Here is a 22445-nt window from a genome sequence, read left to right as displayed (position 1 = left end):
GTCCCCTTTTGCCTTGTGAGTTGGCCATCCAGTCAGGTCACTTTCAGGTAACATAGCGTTTTCACCCAGTAGTCCTAGGATCTCAGACCAGGTTGATGGCCCTGGTCTAGGCCCAACATTCCTTCTAGCCCTTTGGGTCTGAGGTCTTCCAGTTAGTTTTCCAAGAGATGTTGCAGGGAAAACCAGTCCATCCTCTACTCCGGGTTCTGACCCAGCTACCCTTGTAGCAAGTAGTTAAAGTGTCTGGTCAGACATCTTGCTTCTTCCATGGACTACTTCCTATGCTGGCCCACCTTCTAATCAGAAGGCTCATATTCTCAGTTGGGGTCTGCTCTGGAGCAAAACCCTTAGTCCTCATTCTCAAGGCCACAAAGGAAAGGAAACTAAATTTAACATAAATAAAGAGCAGTACCAACTTCTCTGTCCTATCACGATCCTCCAGCCATTTGTCCTATCACTCTGTGCCCATAGGTAAGGCTGCGATTTAGTCACGAAATCCGTGACTTCAGCCAGCGCTGGCTGGGAGCTGCAGGGTTTAAATAAAAAATGAGGGAAATCAGGTTTCAGGATGAATCCCTATGCTTATCTCATCCTATAAATACTGTACATAGGAGTCATCACAGCCTACAGATTTACACTGCTTCCATACAACAGAATTAGTGGTCCAAAAACTGGCAAGCACAAACTGGGAGGTATCAGCATCAGTGTTACAGACATCAGCGATGGCCCTTGTGTACTCCGTAGCTGAGTACTGTGCACCGGTAAGGACCAGAAGTAGCCATACTCAGCTTGCTGATGTCGAACTAAACACTGCAATGCAATCACTAGAACCCTGAAGTTGACCCCAACATCCAGGCTGCCCGTGGTGTCACACATCGCTCCCTCATCCATTTGCCGCAATGCCACAATCCTCCGGGAATTCCAGAGGGTCATGGAAAATGTATGTCTTCCCATCTACCAGGACCTTAACAACATCCTTCACCATCACTTGAAGTCGCCTAAGCCCTTTTGGACCCACACATTTAACCTTCAATAATGCAACTTCAACCCTGATGAAGCTTGGAAAACCGAATGGAGTTCACAAGAAGTCACAAATAAACGCCTTATGAGAGACCGGATGCAGAAGATCCCTGGCTTTGATCTCCCATGAAGCTCATGAGCTACCCTAAACCATATCCGCACAAACCATGGTAGATGCGGATACTTGCTGCACAAATGGAAAATTAAAGACTCTCTAATATGTGACTGGTCACCCAGAACAGACCATGGATTATATAACAACTCACAAATATGAAGGAGGCATCACTGTAATACACTCTGCTACTCCAGATGCAATTATCTGGCTTAGCCATCTGAACGTAAAATTATAGTGTTGCTCTACATTTACATCAGCCATACGAAGAAGAAGAAGAAATGGATGATTGCTTCAATTTTAACTATTTCCAAGGCTTTGTTTCACACCAGGCCATTTCCCCCAAGTTTTTAAAGTGGTGTACAGGGTGCGACTGTGATGGATTGTCAATGGTTTTTATGCCAGTAAATCTTTACATAACCCTTTAAAAGGGTAGGTGCTCACATTTGAACCAACAGCGAAGGTGGTGTGTGAAGAAATATTTTAATTTACAAAGCAAATAAAGTAATAAGAAAAAACATTTTAATGCAAGATCATAATTAAGAGAGTGCCTAAGTCAAATGACACAAATACAGGTCACCTCACACATCACTAGCTGACCTGAGCATTACAACCACTGGCATAGTCTCACTATGACTGTTGATCTGATAACACAACTCAAGAACCTACTGTGATTCAACATAAAATGAAATAATCAGGAATTATATTTAAGAAGTTGCTGCAAGACAGTCTGATAGCACTGGCAAGGCAATGTACTGCCATGCAGACAATTCTGGTTCACAACCAGACATGGGTCTCTTGTTCTCCTAGCCAGTGGAGAGTGAATACATCAGGTCTCCTAGTGAGTGGGATCATGCTTGCATGCAGAGCACACCTTAGTGAAAGATAAATACCAGCATTCCCTTCTCAAAAAGGAAAGCACAGTCACCTCGTGATGGGAATGGGCCAGGCACAGCAACAGAACAAAACGGGATTAAAATATGACATCCATTAAAAAACCTAATGTAACCTTTATTCTCACAAAGTTACCCTAAAGGGCGGTCTGCATCCTTCAAATGAGAATCAATTAGCATATAATTATTATGCAGGAGTGAATGAAAACTTCACCCATGGTCTTGTATTATACAAATATTTAGATAGCATTTATCACTGTACTGTCATTCAAATACTAGCTACTACAGAAATAAGGATTTAGTTTATAAATTTGATTATCTTCTCTTTTCTGACAGACACTGTTCTAAGTAATGGGACTCTATTTAATATCCTTTCTCTCATTGTGTCTGTGCCTTCTGCAGTGTGAGGTCTCATCTTAATGTCACCTCATATCTGCTTATTGGACACATTAGCAAGACCAAAACTATAGCTTTCTAGAAAAAAGGAGTCCATGCTGACATCAGGCTGCCAAAACTCTGTGGCTCTCATTCAGCAGTATATATGTCCAACTACCACACTGCATGTGCTGCTTTTCAGGAGTCCCACACTGTAACATACAAGTTGAACATACTTCTATTGTTCCAGGCCCTTAATTCAGAGATAAAGCAAAAACATACTAACTGATGCAAATTCTACTGCTTTTCCAAAGCTAAGTGAGGACATCCTCTTCTAGAATATGCTCCACCCTCATAAACCTCTTCTGTAACCATGTTGTTTGGACTTTGAACAAATATGAATAGTAGGAAGGAGTACAACAGTTTAAACAACAGTAGCAATAGAATAGTATGTCATGATGTCAGAACATGCTCTGCAATTACCTACCATATTTTTGAGACGTATGTATTGCTCAGTGCTATTACATACTCATCCAAAATTGTGTTGGCACACACACAGATTCTGCTCTGAATAAGAAAGGACCTTCATCAGACAATTATAAAAAAAATGGTTATTGCACCACAAAGTGGCAAATTAATTTTACATTCTTAAATCCTCAAAACATATTTTTTAAAACATTAGAAGAAAAGATCTATATGGAAAACAAAAGTTAGTGTTTTACTCTGAATATATAGAGCCACTAATTCTATGAATCTACTAAGCCCTTTCCATTTCCCTGGAGACAGTGGGAAAGAATTAAAGCTATTTAATATAAGAAAAGCATCAGTCTGCCTCTGTGAAGGGGGGCAAAAAGTGGGGATCAGAACTGTATATCTTCACATGCACAGGGAATGTAAGGGGATATTAACAATGGTCTTTTAAAATACTTTCTATGATCTGTAAGAAAGTTAGTGATTAGTCTCTCTTCAACACAAAGAATAAATCAATACCCAAAGATGGGAGGAAATAGTTTGGTGGATGTAGATGTTCAGAGGAAAGCACGATATGCCATTTCTTCCCTCTATTACACCCAGGACTATCAGTCAGAACAATGAAATCTTAATAGCAGTGGAACTCTGAAGGAGAATTATACATTTAGTCAAAATGTTTGTACAAAAAAAAGGAAGGAAGGAAGGAAGATTAAAATCTAGAATAAGATTATTCAGGTACTACAGCATGAAGCATTCTTTTGCCAGAAGGGGCATCAAAAACTTCACATTCAGCTTAAAATGTTTTGAAAACACAAGTGTATGTCTTTTTTGCCTATGTTGTAGATGTGACTATTGCAGAGGGGCCTTAAATCAACCAAAATAAGTTTTCTGTGCCTCAAATATGTAAAAGTTTAGCCATTCACTTACTGAAGATTTGGTAGTTTTCTTCTCTTTCACTGCCAGAAAGAAGAAGACAAGAGAAGAGTCTGGCATTTGGAAGAACTTGGACCTTTCAATGTATATTATTTTGACCATATGAGGAGCATCCAGATCACCAATTTTTTACTTTTTGGGTATTGTGTATATACACCTGAGGAAGAAAAGTCTCCTGTGGTTAATAAAAGAAAGAATAGATATATAGAAATCCCATGGAGTCCTAGACACAGTTTTGTCCGTGCAGAAGACACAATGTTGTAATTCCACTGAAAGGCCCCTACTTCTGCAGATCTTCTAGAGTAAGGAAGAGTATCTTGAATGTTAGAGAGACTGAACTCTGAGATGCAACTGAAGGCTTTAAGGCTTGTAAATAATATTTTTTATTTATGGAGTACTTGTCCTGAGAGAATCTCAAAGGATTTTACACAGCTAAAGCACAGAAAAATGCCCAAGTTCATGGAGCAAATAAGCAACAGTGAAGCATGGATCCAGGTCTCCTCACAATCTCCTGCTCTAACCACTAACTTTACCTTGCCTCCCTTATTGGAACCAGATCAAGTTTTCAACAGGCTGGACTCCCTGGATCTTTTGTGCTGTAGCTTTTAATGATCTTTAAAATGCATGAACGAAAGGGAAAAAGGAGCAGGTTTATTCACTAAGACACTGGCATGCCTAGGGCCTGCAACAATTCCATTATTGAATTAGACACCAAAGGACCAGTATTGAGAAAGCCTAGCAGCTGTGTTTTATTTTTTGGTAGTGTATTATCAGATAAATATTAGACAAATCTGAGTATGCTAGATCTGTAGAGTGATTTCTGAACAAAAGGCGTTTGAAATGACCGAGAAAGGTAAAAAATATTCTAAAAGTTTCCTTGCAGCATCCAGGATACTAAGAAAAGTTTGTCTAAATTCTTAAGTATTTCTTAGCAGATTCTTCCATCCAGGGAAGGGAAAGAATCTAATGAGTTATCGAGTGCAAGAACTAGGGTCTCATCTGTGAACATGGCATACTATTAAAGATCTTTCTCTATCTTTCATTAAATTCTGGAAAGGAGAGAATGCATAGAGAAGTTCTTGTGCTCAGGACTAAGACAAGGCAACAAGAACCATGGTATCTTCTGCCTTGATCTACTAAAAAGTCATGTGATTTTTTGAAAGGTCTAGAGTGAGGTCACCACATTTCTCTGTCCATAGCTGTCAAACACAATTACAGAGACTCCATTCTGACTGATTCACTTGTTAACAACTCAGTCTGTTATAGAGCAGAGTTCCTCTTATTTGAAGAGCTGAGATAGATAATATAGTTTTCTATTTCAGGTGAATAATAGCTTCTCAAACTAGCACAATGCTGCACAAGGATATTTACTTAACAAAGTTTTTTTTTTTAATTAATCCTGTTAGAAATGTTCCTGATTAAAATTTTGCTAACAAACTCCTATGGAAATATTAATAAGAACCAATAGGTTGCATATTTAATCACATCTTCAGAACTATAGGGTGGAGTGGGTTTGTGCACTAGTTTGTTACTCTAAAGACACTGCATAAGGTCACAAATAGAAGTAAGTTTTGTGATCTCTTCCTAGTACCTTATGGACAGCTCTGTTTCTCAAACTACAACAAGATCAAAAAGCTATTGATGCTCAAGGAAGGAACAAGCTGGCCATGGAATAGCAGAGCCTTGTGTGAATAAGCCTCCTGCCTAGGCAAAGTAAGTTACACCGACCTAAGCACCGGTGTGGACACTGCTAGATTGGCGGGGGAGCTTCTCCCACCAACGTACCTCTCCCGCTGGCATAATAAAACCACCTCCATGGGAGGAGATAGCTCTCTCCCGTCAGCATCGAGCATTTTCACCAGACGTGCTACAGTGGCACAGCCCAAAAAAGGTGCATTTTTTAATGCTACCATGTATGCTAAATCCTGATATTTAAACAGTCATTTAATGTGCTAAAAACATACCTTTTATTCCAGGTGCACACATGACCATAATGGACAGATATTAAATGGCAAAATTGTAGGGAAGGTGTCACACCCAGCCCACACTATGCATAGCTCTAACCAGTACTGAGTTTAAAACTTGGAGCAGTTCAAAACTACTCACTAGAACAGTTTTTAAAATGGTTTAACTACTCAACGTAGACATGTCCAAAAAGCATTAAAATTGGTGAATAATATTCATTACTAGATAGTCCCATGATTTGTAAAACATTTTGGCCCCATTCAGTTTTGTGCGTTAAATCATGTTACCTTTTTAAATTTAAAGTCCCTTAGAACCCTGTTTAAAACTGCATCATGTAAAAATTTTAATAGAAGCAACATTGAGTCCCTCTCATGAAAAGGAATTTCCCATATAAATTGGTAGAGAAATGCCTAAAAACCTACTCATTATACCTCATTTTGGATTTAACTTGATATTAGACTGATTTGATTCTTTAAATGAGCTACAGCAGTCATTACAACTCCAGAGTTAGAAATATGCAACGAGTAATAATGAAACACTAGAAAGATTTCATAACCTAAAAATTTACTTAGTATTTACTAGTTAGAGGCCAATACAAAAGACAAGGGGAAATCCCACCAATTAGATTCAGGACAATGTGGTGGGGAGACTTCTCATCTAGCTGAAAGACACCCTACTTCAATCTAAATGGTATCAGAATGTGTGGAGACAAAAAGATAGGTCTTTTTCAATATGTTATTCAATACCTTCACTTAGGCTCCATTTTTGGGTCCTGTTCCCCTGTGAGTAGCTCTGGGCCATGTTTCTGTTCAGAGTATTCATTAAATCATCAACAGTGAAAGATATTCTTGTCAATTTCATTGCCCTCTGCAAGGTTCTGAGTAATAGCAGTGAAAACTAACAAAGGTCAACTTCCCTCTCTTTTAGAAGGCTATTAGCAGCAGAATCATGCCTATGCACTCAGGAAGAAAAACATTGTTTTATATTTGGAATGCTTCCCCTCTCTAACAAATAAACAAACAAAAACAAGAAGTGAAGATTTAAATTCTGCAGAGACTGGTTTATCCCTCCATTCCAATTCAGACAAAAATTAAGTGCCTTTAGCAAGTGGATTTTTCAAGCCCTGTAAGTAATATCAAACATTAGCCAAAGATTTACCAGTTAGATGTTTCAGATAAGAACCACATTTTGAAATATTTTTCTCCATTTCACTAGTTCAGTACAACTGTTTCAACATTTCCATTAAAATATCAAAAGAGTAAAACAAAACATTTGCGTTTATACTGCTGCTCAAGCTAAACTTGCTTGTCCTCCAAGAATGCTTACTCTTGCCTATTAAAGAGCAAGCACACTCATAAGGCACTATTACACTGATATTAGATATTCTTCATTTAACCACTTTTACAGATCACCCTCACTATAATCCTAGGGATGCCATGTATTGCTAATTTATTTATAGGAAACAAATAGCAACCTAACTGTAAGAGATATCTTCGATAACTAAATACATACTATTTACATATAAGGGCATTTTATTAAAACTATCCTTATAATATGATGCTCCCATGAACAATGCACTATTCATCAATAAATAATAAAACATCACCTTTGTATGTTTTTACACATCTTACCTCATTCAGTTTATATCTAAAATTCTCTCCTCTCTGAATCTCTCAAATAACAATTAACTTTTTGTAAATATAACTTAAATTGAAAAGAGAGCTTAAAAAGGACTGAAAATCCATTAATATTGTATTGTATTGTAATATTGTATTTCATTTGTAGTTGAAGGAGATAGAGTTATGTTACTCAACTCCCAGAATACTATAAGCAGTAACAAGGAGTAACAAAGTAGCAGCAGCAACAAGAAAAAGATGAGATTTACCTGCAGTTTATAAAGGGATTAACTTACTTTTCCTAGAAAGATGATTTGAAGCTTCTAGAAATGTCAAAACTTAAGTAGATTTCAGGATAATAGCAAATTTAATTGACTACATTCCCCTATTAAGTGATGTTCAGGTAATTCCAATCTGTTTTTGGAAAGACATTTAGGCCCCTTCTCAACCAAATAAATGCAACTAATTTTTTATTTAGTTAGCACTGTTAAGCACAGAAGAACACAGTTATTGTTGATTTAGGCTACAAATTCCATATGCTAGTTTGAAATGTACAAGTTACTCAGTGTTGAGATAACTGTTAGAAGATCAAATGGTGCTGCTAAAACAATCTTTTGGTGGCTTAAAAACAAACGGCAAATAATTACAGCATTAGAAAGCAGCTCCCCAGAAGAAAATCCACAAACAAGCATGAAGCCAACATTTCCCTCTGGAAGATTTTCAAGTCCAAAAAGACAACACCACCACAATCTTTAACACATCTTAGTACAGGCCTCTACTCAGATTTGTGTTTAACTGCTGTAAAAATGCCAACGCAACAGAAACTTCACAGACACATATACCAACCCAAGATAGTGGAAACTGAGGAGCCATACATCACAGCACTGGCATATTCTCAAAAGATGTATGCACACACAAAGACACAAAAAAGACAGAACCCAACAACAGCAACCAAGAGTTTTCCCTCTTCCCTCTCCTTCAAATGCAAATGCATATCTGATTTCCAGAGTGCTTCCTCACACTAGCTCCAGCAAAGCAGAAGAATAAGCCAGGACCGGACTCCAATCAGCAGCACAGTGATTTTCTTTTTATAACAGAATGAAAGGATACAGCCTTAAAGCTCCAGTCTGAGTCCCGATTGCCAGTATCCTCTGAACAGGATCAAATGCCAAGGCTGAAGGCTGATAGGGGAAACCATGGCGTACGGTCTAACAAGTCAGAGCAGTGAAGTAACGGTGGGTCAAGCAGCAGACCAAAAATAAATAAAATCAAAAGTGTATTAGGAGGAGGGGTTCAGTTTTAATGGCACTTCAGTAAGGAAACAAGCATTTAGGAAAAGAGATTTGATGCAAAACAGCACTTTAGCCTGAATTCATTACAGAAAATTTCTGGTAGAGAATCTATTTCATTCATCCTTGAACATGAAATAAGAGATGGTTACTGAAAATGGATTTGATTTTTACCTCTTTTCTTAAAAAAGCCACCAACTACTTCCATTTCATTTTGTCCCTTCCCCTATTCTCTGGCTTCTTGTTTATAGCTGTGTACAAGGCATTTGACAATTAAAATATGAGAGGTTTCCTGGGAAGCTTGACAACGCAGCCAGGACTGTAAATTAAACTATTACAAATCATTAGAACTGCTCTTCAGAGAGCCATCCCCATTTCTCTCAAGCAGAACAGTGCATCCTCTCTCCAGGATAGCATTTTAAAAGAAATCACACATCCCACCCCCCAAAAAAACAATACTTAACATTAAGCTATTGGAATGGCTACCATTTTTGACTAGCCAGGATTTTAATTACTACTTGGGCAGTTATCAAATTAACTGTACTGTCGGACAATAATTGATTCAAATTAATGAATTGTGCTGTTTCACTGCATGACTCACTTTTCACACAAAAATATTTAATATAGTGATCTAACCTTGATCACAGCTATGCAAATGAAAAAATAAAACCATACAAACGCTAGCTTTTCTATTTAAAAAAAATCTTATATTAAAATTACAAATAAATATACAAATGCCAGTGTGGTGATTTAGGACCTCAAAAATGCACACACACAGGTTTTACTTTAATGAGGTTAAATAGGTTACGTTAAACAGCCATGCCTCTCAACTTTCAATAATTTTGCAAGTGATAAGGGATTACAATGTAACTGTAAACAAGGCCATTTAACTCAACACTGCTTTTTCCTTTCCAGATCCCTTACCTCTTAAATTGCTGATAAAAATGCCTGGAACACTAGATAAAATGTAAAGCAATATACACAAACAAGCCCAACCAAATAACAAGTAGGCCCTGGATGTTGTAAAGATAAAGATGGGTGTTAATATTCAAATTAGTTTTTATTCCTCTTCGTGCAGCTGCTGGATTAATTTGCTGCATCATCCTTTTATAAATGTATAGACCTCAACTGCAATAATTATACCAGCAATTAACAATATTAGCTTCTCTCCCACCTCAAGTTGAGAATATCAGAAGTGTCTACTTGATAACAAGCTCCAACAAATCCAGCATAAACGTCTACAGCCCATTTTAGGTGCAAAAGGATAAAAGCACTTCCAAATAATGTGAAGGGTTAGGTTCCCCATACGTCCAGTCCATCACTCAAATGCAACAGCAATCAGATTTCCACTATACCCAGGTACCATTACTCTCCTCCCTACTTTCCACTTTCCCCCTCCCCAGCTTATTCTGAACAGACACAGTATTATGTGCATGAAATAGCCTAGAGGCAAGAGAATCAATCCAGAAATTGTCAAGGGAGGGAAAAGATGATCGAGCAAACCCTTTACAACTCCCCCAGCATTCCCTCCCCATCCCTAAAGAGTGGAGGGGTTCAGATAATTGTAGGTATTGAAAACCAAAGAGCCCAAAGCCTGCAGAGCCCATCATGGCTACATTATCTCCCCCAGGGCTGCGAGCGGGGCTCCTGGCTACAGTCTTCACCTTGCAGAGCTGGAAGTGCTCGGACTGGAGCGTCTCCGGGATGTCGCTCTCCCGGTTCCCGGACTGCTGTTGCTGCGAGGAGGAGGAAGCCGAGGAGGAGGACGAGACCGCTGTCAGGCCGTCCAGCACCTTCCTGATGTTAAATTTCCTCATGGTCTCGGCGGCGGCGCTCCCTGTTCTTCTGCCTGCCGCCGCCTCCCCCTTTTCCGGGCGCTCCCCGCCGCCTCAGCCCCCAGCGCACAGAGAGGGGAGCGGAGAGCCCTGCAGCGCAGGCGGTGCTAGGCGAGTGGTGCTGTCCAAGCGGTTCCCCTCATTCACAGGAACAGGGAACCAGAAGCGGGGCGGCGGGCGGACCCAGGCAGACGGAGAGCCCCTGAGCCGGCAGGGGAGGATAAGTCCTAACGCAGGGGGAAGCCTAAGGCGCGGTGCGGAGACGGGGCACCCCAAGTGACCCCTAGAAGGTAAACCTGCCCCCCCCCGCCTCCTCCTCTCGAGGCCTCAGATGACCACCTCCCCCCGACCTGGCCCCCCTTCCTGCAGCTGCCGAGGCCCCAGACGCGCACACAGCCTTGGCCCCGCTCCGGGCCCTTCCCGTTGCCGAGGCCCCTGGCCCCCGCCTGAGGCTGCCTCTCGATACAGCTGCGACGTGACAGCGACGGCCTCGGCCCCTCTCGCCCACCCCGCCTCACATAGCGGTAGCGGTGGCCGCGCTGCTAGCCCTCCATGTGCCCCGGCCGGCCGCCGCAGTCCCTGCCTTTCACGCTCGCCCTTCCTTCGGCTCAGCAGCCTCCGCGCGTCAATTTCAGTGCGGCGCGTGCCTTAGGAGAGAGCTTCTCGCTGCTGCTGCTGCTGCTGGCTGCCGGCCCGCCCCCCAACCACCATCCTCCTGCCCTGCTCCTGCTCCAGCCGCCGCCGCCCCCTGTCTAGTCCTCTCGCCCCACAACGCGGAAGCGCAGCGCCCAAGAAGCAGCTGTCACTGCTACTGCTGCTGCCTGCCGCCGCTGCCTCCTCACCCACCCAGCGGCGGCTCTGTAGAGCATGCGCGCAAAGGGCGCCGGCACCCGGATGTCGGAGTCCCTCTCCCTACTCCTGCTCTGGGGGGAAGCTTGACGGCCCGGGGAGGCCACCCCAGGAAGGGGTGCACGGTGGGATGGCGAAAGGCACCCTCTGAGCAGAGGCAGAGCCTCCCCCAGAGGTTGTGGATGCCTGCTTTGAGTCCTCGGTGCAAACACCACAACAACCGTCTGTCACTCTGATGTGGCACCGGGGATCAGATGGCAGGTCTCGAGAGGCTGTGGTTCCTTCCCTCTGTGTCTGTGTGGTATCAGTGGTTCAGCCATACCCACAGGTACTGGGGTAAGGCACTCATGGTTTAACCATACCTAGTTATGGTCATGGGTGGATAGCAGCTGTGGTGAAGCTGCTCACTATCTCTTCATATTTAACCCATCCACCTGGGGAGATGGACTAGACCCCCCGATGCTACATATCTAGCTACAGATCTAAAAACACTGACCACTGCCATTTGATCTCAAGAAGAAGCTACCTTAACAATGAACTTCCTTGTGTTCTTAGGAAGCGGCAATCAGACAATAACAATATGATCAGCGATCAATGGCAAAATTTTACTGTTCAAATCACTGAGAGCAGGATTTACAGAATCACTGAGAACTATTTAAAGAATAGTAGCTAATATTTTTGCCTAATTACATATATTTTCGTCCTACAGGTGCTTCATTGGTATTCAAGGAAATGTAATGTAATCTAGAGCATAATGGAAGCTGGTTACAATCTTAACTATGGAGGAGCTACTGTTTCTCCATAACAAGTAAAGCAACTTAAATTAAGATAATAAAGAAAGTATTGGTAAGGGCTGTCCATCCTCATTCTATAAAGCATAAAATGATTGATGAGGTTAGGAAGACATTTCCTTTCATTGGTGCTATTACACAACTGAACAATTTAGATGGGTGGAGCAGAGTTACACCTTTCTTTGAAATATCAGACACTGGCTATTGTTGATACAAAATATCAAAATAGACTCAATTTCTCTGTTGCAATATGATAGTTCTCATCTCTCACTTGTGAGTCATATACCCAACCATGAAGGGTAATGTCATTATCCTTGCCTCAAACATTAATTCCTTTATTTTTAAAAAAGTTTTAAAATATCTTCTGAAATGCAAATCATCCCCAGGTCTTCAGTTAGTGAATAAAGAGGGAGAATCTATTATAATTATGACTTATGAGGAAAATAATATCAGGTCATAATTGCATGCAATCCTGGTAATGTTAGCCAGTGGCATTACCTATCTGTAACAAGAATACCTTAAGAATACCATTAGACCAACACACAGCACTTACATAATATCTCTACATTATACCTAGAATAGAGGTTTATTGGGGAAAAGCACAATACATTTAAATGCACAGATTATATATATAAAGGTTCCTCTTAGTCAACCTGAATGTGCCATAGCAGCGGTGGTGCAGGTGTTGTATAACTTGGAAAGATTATCTCATGGATTCTCCATGGCATCTCTGAGGTAACATAAATGAAACTTCTATTCATTTTTTTCCCTGGGATTATTAACTCAGTAGGTCAATTTGGAGTTGTATGCCAAGCAGGTCTATGTTGCATGAGTAGTTGGGAAAAGCTAAGATAGTTCTCATAGTTTTAGGAAATGGTTGACAGTCCTTAACTGAAACAGTTGCTTCCTTACATTACCTGTGAGAAGAGAGGGGTGAACATTGGAGTTCCTCAAATCATCCTCAAAGGAGTGCTCTCAGTTGACCCAAGAGATGGCATGAGTCTGTTGGAAATATTTAATAGAAATAGGCTTAGATAAGGGCCAGGGTACATTTTATATAAAACATTAATGTGGTGTTGTTGTTGTTGTTGTTTTGTTCCTGTTTATAAAACAAATTATGTTCCTTTTGTAAAACATGTGGGTAGTTCCAACTCCTGTTTTATTATCCATTGCTCTTATACATTGTTAGTCCATATTTTTTAATTTTTTTGATTTCCTCCATCTTCTGACAATTGTTTATACTATAAACAATAAATTTGGAAGGAAAATACTGCAACTTGACAGCTCTTCTTGTATGGTTACATGTATAGGGCTCAATATTGCAAAGACTTAGGCTCATAAGTAATTTTACTTTAGGGATATGAGTAGCCCCATTGTGTTCACATTACCAGCCCTAAGCTTGCAAATACTTAACCATGACCTTAACTTTACTACCATGAGCAGTTCCTTTGAAGTTAATAGGACTATTCACGTGTTACGCTCTGATGCACCTCAGAATAGCAATCTAAAAACACAAAAAAACCTGAAGCGGGACACACAGGTGGATTGTCAATCAAAACCTGTAACAACCATGAACTGGTGAAGTCAGCAACAATCTGAACAAAACATGATGACAGTCCGAACAGCAGGTAGGTAGCAGGAAAACCGGAAGGGGAACAGGAAGTAGGAAGCAGAAAGGCAACACACACCAGTCATCTCATCACAGTAGTAAAGTTAAGAATGTGCTTCAGTGTTTGACGATTTGAGGCCTGTATAACCATTTTTTCCTACTATAGTCACCTTCATTTCCTGACCCTCTCTACTGTGTGCCCTCCAGTTAAGTAGTAGTGTCTTTAAGTATATGGTAAGGTCTTTGGAGCAGAGACTGTTTTGCTGTTTTTAATACAACCCCCAGCAAAAGAGGACCCTGATTCTGACTGGTGTCTCTCAGAACTACTGTAATACAAATAATAAATTATAATGATATATGCATTGTTGCTATTTTGTGTAGTACTGTAGTCTTCCACACCCCCCACACCCACCTCTACGACTGATGCCTTTCACCAACTTGACCCTTCCTGCTACCTTAACTTCTGCTCCCATTGAAGTCAATGGCAAAACTCCCATTGACTTCCATGGGAGCAAGAGTAGGCCTTTCATTTTACAGTGCAGCAAACATCCTCCTTATCTCTTCTCTCAGGCTTTAGTTGCAGTATTTCAAAGCTTCCTCCCTCCCTGCTCCTCTTACCCAATAACCACATCCTCTCTTTGCAAACTAAACTGACTCTGCCCAACCTCCTCCTTGTGCCCTACTCAGACCTTTCTGCCCTGATGTCTGAACTCTCTTTCCAATGTTTGACACTCCAGTCCCAGTCAGGGACATCATTTGCTATGGGGCAAGAGGGCAGTTGCCCCACCCCCTGACTTTGGTTTGTCCCCTCTCCAGATTTTTCATAGCTCCAATGCTCCATTGTGACTTCCACTCCTCTTCACCCAACTCTGCGGATATAATGTAATCATATATAATACTCCATATGCTGACGTAGTTTTGACCACCCCACCCCACTCTGAATTATTCTGAAATGATGCTCCTGGTCCCAGTCCCAAATCTTTTACACGGCTGGGGAAGGGGCAACCAGACCAGGTTTCCTGGAAGATCCTTGGGCTCACCCCAACTGTCATGGAATCTTGTGGCTTGGTTGCTACGGCACCCTCTGTAGAAGTGAGCAGAATTTCACTCAGCCTAACACTGCATTTTAATGGGCCTTATAAATTCCCCATCTGTTATTATGCCACATGGGGCCCTTAGTTTTACTGTCTTCAGCTAAAGACTCACTCATCTGCTGCCCTTAAAAAGGGAAGAAGGAGCTCTCTTACTCAATACTGAATGCTCCACTCTTCAGTTATAAGAACTGAAACTTTTCTTTTATCTCCATAATAAACTGAAGCTTTTATTTCAAAATTTCTGTTCCTGGAAAGGGACTCTCCTTCCGTGGCCTTATTTATATTTAAATCCCCAAACAGACTACTTTTAATTATAACATTCTTTATTATGGAAAAATTCTGCTGTACTGGTATAAAACTGAACTAATGCCAAAAGATCACTGGAGCTACTCTGAATTTACATTAGTATAATAGAGCAGACCTTCACTCTACATTAGCACAATAACACCTTGATTCGATAATGTAGATTACTTAACTATTTTAACTTCTTATAGATGTTTTTATTTTTTCTTATTACTTTACAATAGAATCTTGTAAAAAATACTTAATATATTTTACACATTCACTTGTCTCCAAAAAAGTCTTTGGCTTTCCTCATTGTATATTACTGATAATACATACTGTTTTTTATTCCCTCAGTTAACTATTGCTGTTTAAATCTCCATCTCATTTTCAGTAGATGAGTACCATATCAATAAATATAAGTTATTTTGAAGAAATATTTAAAATCCAGATCTGCTTTCTACATTTTCTTCATTGTCAGTCACTTCTTCAGTTCCTAAAGTAAGGTTTTCTTAGCAGCACGTTCTTCTGGTTTGGCTCAGCCACTCCTTTAATTCTATCACTGTCCGAAGAAGTAATTTATTTTTCTGCTTATCCAAATCTTCCTTGGCCAGTGAAAGCACTTAATTAATTTCCTTCCAATGTTGTTCTAAGAATGCACAGTACTCTTCCTTTTATTTACATAGTCCAGGGGTCGGCAACCTTTCAGAAGTGGTGTGCCGAGTCTTTATTCACTCCTATTCACTCTAATTTAAGGTTTCATGTGCCAGTAATACATTTTAGCATTTTTAGAAGGTCTCTTTCTAGAAGTCTATAATATATAACTAAATTATTGTATGTAAAGTAAATAAGGTTTTTTAAATGTTTAAGAAGTTTCATTTAAAATTAAATTAAAATGCAGATCTTATCAGTTTAGTGTGATCCTTGCCCTTGCTTTACCTTGCTGAGTTTTCCAATGTCTGGCACATATTTGGATATTTTAAGCTGCACACAGGCTTCTGAGTGATCAGTTGTTAACTGGTTCCGAGAGGGATAGAGGACAGATTTCATGTGTGAAAATACCTGTTCACACAGGTATGTGGATCCAAATGCTGAAAGCATTGCAAACGCAATTTTCTTCAAACAGGTAAATTTCACTGGCAGGGAGTTCCAGCGGGTGAGAATAGAGGCCCCATGATCTCTCTCAGTAGCTTCAAGTGCACTCTGCAGATCTTCAAACTTTGATGCCCACAATTCTGAGCTTTTTAACTGAATGAGCTACATTTCCAAATCTTCAACACCCATCCACTGAAATACAGACAAATCCAGGTTGCTTTCTTTGAACTTTTCAGGTTTAATTAGAAAAGAAAGCATTGGGCCAAATCGCTGGAAAGCTTGAAATCTGTCAGAAAATTCTGATTCCAGTTCTTGCATGTACATTATAATCTCAACATCAAACGGAGTGCGCTGTTGCATGTGGTGTGATAGTGATGTAAGCAGCAAATCAGGACTTAAAAATATCCCACTACAGTGCTTTAGAACAATTTTTAAGATCGGAGTGCTGAGCTGCACCCCCTCTTGCCCCAGTCTGCACCCCTCACTGCCCCCTAGTGGGCCACAGCTGGGGATGGCTGCAGAGCCCCGGGCCAGCGGCTGGGACCCCAGGCCGGCAGCAGAGCCCCCCAGACTGGTGACCGGATCTGGGGCCGGCAGAGGGCTGAACGGGGCCGGCAGACAGAACCCCGGCTGGCAGGAAGCCAGTGGCTGGTACTCCAGGCCAGCAGTGGAGCCCCCAGGACTGGTGGCCAGGCCCCGGGGCTGGCAGCGGGCTGAGTGGGGCCGGTGGACGGTACCCCAAACCAGCAGCAGAGCCCCCAGGAGCGGTGGCCAGGATCCGGGCAGTGTGAGTGCCACTGAAAATTAGCTCACGTGCTGCCTTTGGCACACATGCCATAGGTTACCTACCCCTGACGTAGTCTGTCGATATCTTCTTGCTTTCTATGTTCCAGTAAGCATGAGGCTTGGCCAGAACAAATGCAGGAAGTTTGTCCTTTACTATCTCCTCTTCTGGTTTTTGTTTAGTATTTACTGTAGCCTTTTCAATGTTCCTAAGCTCTTTCAATAACTCACTTAATGAAAATCACCCACTTTGTTTAATATACACAATATTACTTTATAGAAGTAACCAACCATCAAGGGCTAGATCCACTAAGGTAATTTATACTCAGTGTGGCATAATCTTAGGTTAAATATTCCTAATGGAATCCACAGCATTGACTTAGGTGCCTAGATTCCCTATACAAAGTATGGTGAGAATTAGGTGCCTAAGAACAGGAACCACAAAAGCCAGCAAGGTAAGCAAAGAAGCTGCCTAAACTAGTCAACAGAAAATGTTGAAGAGGGGTGGAGCATAAACTGGTTTTAGGTACTTATTGCTACTTGGGAGTCACAGCTGTGAACCCTTTCCTGGAGTCAGGTACCTAAACCCTTTCTTACAAAAAGCCCTGTGACAGTGGTACCCTTATATCAGTTAGGTCATTGATTAGAGCACTCACTCAGAATGCAGGAGAATCAGATTATTAATCCCCCTTTGTCTGATTTGGAGCAGCGATTTAAACCTCTCAGAAGCACACCCTCACCACTGGGACATGGGATATGCTGGATTGGGTCTCTCTGCTATTGAAGCCATTACAGCCATGAACACATTTCTTGAAGACATATCAGGTCCCTCCTCAGTCTTCTTTCTTCAAGATTTAACATTCCCAGTTTTTTTTAAACCTTCCCTCATAGCTCATAGTTACCTCCCACGTTTTACATACAGCACTCCTATAATAATATAACCCAGAATGATATTAGCCTTTTTTGCAACTGCATCACATTGTTGACTGTATTCACTTTATGATCCACTATAATCCCCATATTCTGTTCAGCAGTATTAGTGCCTAGCCAGTTATTCCACATTTTAGTGGTGTACATTTGATTTTTCTTACTAAGTGAAGTACTTTGCACTTGTCTTTATTGAATTTAATCTTGTTGATTTCAGACCAATTCTCCCATTTTGTCAAGATCATTTTATATTCTAATCCTGTCCTCCAAAGTGCTGTCACTTCCTCCGATTTTAATTGTATAGGCATTTTGTACCCATCTAGTTTGTTCCCTTTCCTAAGTAATGATATTTTCATGAAAGCAGATTATTTCTCACTAAGAAATTCATCTCCTCATGCTAGTTATGATGTCAATTCTTTGTTTAATTTATGCTTGAATATGCATGTATAAGATTATCACTCTAGTGCAAGAAACAGGCAACAAAAATTAAAATGTGCAAATTGTGTACAACAAGAATGTTTAATAAAGCTGCTATTTATCTTCAAATTCAGGTCTACTTAAGGTGCATGGCGGTGGCTTCAGAGGTACTAGTAATGAATGATGATAGTAAAGAGCTTCAAATTTTGGCCCTGATTTAGGATAACACTTAAGTGTACTCTTAAAGTTAAGCATTTGCTTAAATCCCAATGAGTTCAAAGGGACTTATACACATACTTGAAATTAAGCCACATTCTTGAAATTTAGTAAATATTTTGGATGGTTTTTCTACATTTTCAAATATTTGATTTCAATTTACAACCAAGAATACAAGGTATACACTGATCGCTTTATATTATTTTTTATTACAAATATTTGCCTTGTAAAAATGACAAACAAAAGAAATAGTATTTTTCAATTCACCTTATACAAGTACTGTAGTGCAATCTCTTTATAGTGAAAGTCAAACTTACAAATGTAGATTTTTTTTTAATTACATAACTGACTCAAAAACAAAACAATGTAAAACTTTAGCGCCTACAAGTCCACTCAGTTCTAATTCCTGTTCAGCCAATCACTAAGACAAACAAGTTTGTTTACATTTATGGGAGATAATGCTGCCCACTTCTTATTTTCAATACACCTGAAAATGAGAACAGGTGTTCACATGGCACTGTTATAGCTGGCATTGCTAGGTATTTACATGCCAGGTATGCTAAACATTTGTATATCCCTTCATGCTCTGGCCACCATTCCAGAGAACATGCTTCCATGCCGATGATACTTGTTAAAAAATTAATGCATTAATTAAATTTGTGACAGAACTCCTTGGGGGAGAATTGTATGTCTCCAGCTTTGTTTTACCTGCATTCTGCCATATATTTCGTGTTATGGCAATTGCAGATGACAACCCAGCACATGTTGTTGGTTTTAAGAACACTTGCACGGCAGATTTAACAAAACTCAAAGAAGGTACCCTTATGTGAGATTTCTAAAAGTAGCTACAGCACTCGACCCAAGGTTTAAGAATCTGAAGTGCCTTCCAAAATCTGAGAGGGACATAGGGTTACCAGATGTCCAAAGGGAGAGTCCCGATATTTGGGGCTTTGTCTTATATAGGCTCCTATTACCCTCCCTACTCCTTGTCCCAGTTTTTCACACTTGCTGTCTGGTCACCCTAAAGGGACGAGGTGTGGAGCATGTTTTCAGAAGTCTTAAAAGAACAACAGTCCGATGCCTAAACTACAGAACCCGAACCACCAAAAAAGAAAAACAACCTTTTATTGGTGGCATCTGACTCAAACAATGAAAATGAATGTGCGTCAGTCTGCACTGCTTTGGATCGTTATCGAGCAGAACCCGTCATCAGCATGGAAGCATGTCCTCTGGAATGGTGGACGAAGCATGAAGGGACATATGAATATTGAGCGCATCTGGCAAGTAAATATCTTGCGATGTCGGCTACAACAGTGCCATGTGAACGCCTGTTCTCACTTTCAGGTGCCATTGTAAACAAGAAGTGGGCAGCATTATCGCCTGCAAATGTAAACGAACTTGTTTGTCTGAGTGATTGGCTGATCAAGAAGTAGGACTGAGTGGACTTGTAGGCTGTATTTTATGTTTTATTTTTATGAGTCCAGTTATTTTTTGTACATAATTCTACATTTGTAAGTTCAACTTTCATGATAAAGAAATTGCAACACAGTACCTGTATTAGGTGAATTGAAAGATACTGTTTTTTACAGTGCAAATATTTGTAATAAAAATAAATATAAAGTGAGGACTGTACAGTTTGTAATCTGTGTTCTAATTGAAATCAATATAGTTGAAAATGTAGAAAACATTCACAAATATTTAAACAAATGGTATTCTATTATTGTTTAACAAAGCAATTAATCATGCAATTAAAAATATTAATCACACAACTAATCGTGATAATTTTAATTGCTTAACAGCCCTATTATCAATACTAAACATGCATTTTACTAGAATATATTGCTTTCATAATTAGGTTTATTTTAATACAGATTTAAAACATATTGATGTATTAACGAAAAGTTGAAATTACATTAGAAAAGTGACCACATACTGTACTTCTCTAGCGTCCCAGTGTTTGCATTAAAAGTTGTCCTGGATAAGAATTAGGTCTCTGTCCTGCAATCTTAGCAGGCAAAATACCCACTAAAAGTAATGGAAGTTTTATCCAACCAAAAAACAGCAGGATCATACTTCATCATTTTTCTGAATGAGCATTGTTTCATATTTATTAACCATAGAGGTTGTGTTGCATTGCATTTGCCACATAAGTACCACACAATGAGATGAAATATAATCTGTCTCCATTTAAAAGGAAGTAATATATTTTAAGTCAAATGAGCAACAGCCTTATAACAATGATATAAGGATGAAAATATGATTATCTGCCAAGTGAGGAGGATTTTCTGACTAAATAAATTAAACTTAAAATACGGCCCAGAAAAGTAATTTATATACTCCTAAACAAAATTATAATGCTACAATTTTGAAAATAGCTTTCCCGTATAGTGCTCAGTGCGTGTACAGAATTTTACATAAAGTATACAACTCCAGAAAAAGAATCTTTCATCAATGACTCATTGTAAATGACTATCCACCTACAAGATTAAAAAAAAGTGCCTCATTTTTAAACCGTCATAGTAATAAAAACACATCTCATGGAAGGTTTCATATTGTAGTGTAGATTCAAAATTCAGACAAGTAAACATATGTCAATCGCAAGTATTTTTCATTTATTTCATTTTGGTATATGGGTCTTACACCTAGAATATATATAAGCAGTGATCACTGGAATGCTGCTATTTATTTCCAACACTCTATAAATGACTATATAACTGACAGAATGGAACAGGAATCAGAAGTACAGTATAATAGGCCATTGTAAATAAGCAAAAATAAACAGTTTATTCCTCTATTTGCTATTTACTGCACATTGTATTTGTAACACGTTCAGGAAAAATGTCCATGCTTCAAAAAGAAAGTAGTAGTTCTATTTTCACACAATGCTAATACAAGGTTTCTAAAATCCATTTGGGTGGAACAAGAATTCTGATCTTCCCACAGAAGTTGCCACATATTTATTAATATAATGAAACTGAACACAGTATAATACAGTAATTACACAACTGTTCAACAGTTGTGTATTGAATATAATTGCATTTTGCATTAAATTACAGCTTGATGGACAGACAGGAAAATATCATTCCCATTATATATAGCTTCTAATTCTGACTGTACCTTCCCTTGCAATTTGTTCTCCTGAGATGGTCTGAATCCATGCTTTATCAAGAAAGACTATATTCATATATAAATAATGGGCTAGATACTTGACCACTGATACATCTCCAATAAATAAAGACATCCTAACAAGACATTTGGGGATTTCCCTTGCTTAGAAGCAGCCGTGGCTGCCTCTACACCACTTCTTCTTGGCTACTCCCATCATTTTAGGAAGCATGTCTCAATGGTTCACAGCAGCTTTTGTGACTTAGGAGCCCAAGAAAATTATTATTATATAAATACACAGAAAACATTTTTCGTCCTCCCTCTTTTTTCAAAAAATATCATACCCACCAACTCATCTCTCTAGGGTTTGATTCCTTATGACATAACACCTATGACTATGAAAGTTGTCAATTATGGGTAGTCCTCTTGAAAGAGCCTACCCCCCAGGAAGAATTCTTCCAGAGTTGTAAAATAACAAAATTGCAACTCTCCACAAATACAAAATAGTAGCATTAAAGAACAGGAACAAACAGGATGTGCAGAAAGAATAGCAAATATGGCAAGCTACCAGCTTGGCTTAACAGAGAAATCTTCAGTGAGCTTAAACACAAAAGGAAGCTTACAAGAAGTGTAAACTTGGACAGATGACTAGGGAGGAGTATAAAAAATATTGCTTGAGCATGCAGGGGTGTAATCAGGAAGGCCAAAGCACAATTGGAGTTGCAGCTAGCAAGGGATGTGAAGGGTAACAAGAAGGGTTTCTACAGG

The 22445-nt window shown here is 39.8% G+C and overlaps 1 protein-coding gene across 8 annotated transcripts in view; it reads right to left on the bottom strand.

The window, feature by feature from the left end:
• Window positions 1–10842, bottom strand: part of STXBP5 (syntaxin binding protein 5) — a 176005-nt gene extending 165163 nt beyond the window's left edge. For 7 of the 8 annotated variants that reach the window (XM_005280427.5, XM_042848227.2, XM_005280429.5 and 4 more), the window contains exons 1-2: window positions 10339–10842; window positions 8496–8593 (exon numbers count right to left, since the gene is read on the bottom strand). In XM_005280427.5, coding sequence (XP_005280484.2) covers window positions 8496–8593; window positions 10339–10491 — 251 coding nt within the window. In that variant the 5' untranslated portion in view covers window positions 10492–10842. The remainder of the gene's footprint in view (window positions 1–8495; window positions 8594–10338) is intronic. The other variant, XM_065590316.1, reaches the window with a different exon arrangement.
• Between the last annotated feature and the right edge of the window lie 11603 nt (window positions 10843–22445).

Source organism: Chrysemys picta, chromosome 3 (genome assembly GCF_011386835.1).
Source record: "Chrysemys picta bellii isolate R12L10 chromosome 3, ASM1138683v2, whole genome shotgun sequence".
Lineage (NCBI taxonomy): Eukaryota > Metazoa > Chordata > Testudines > Emydidae > Chrysemys > Chrysemys picta.
The sequence above is the reverse complement of the archived record's forward strand: the minus strand, read 5'-3'. Positions and strand labels throughout refer to the sequence as shown.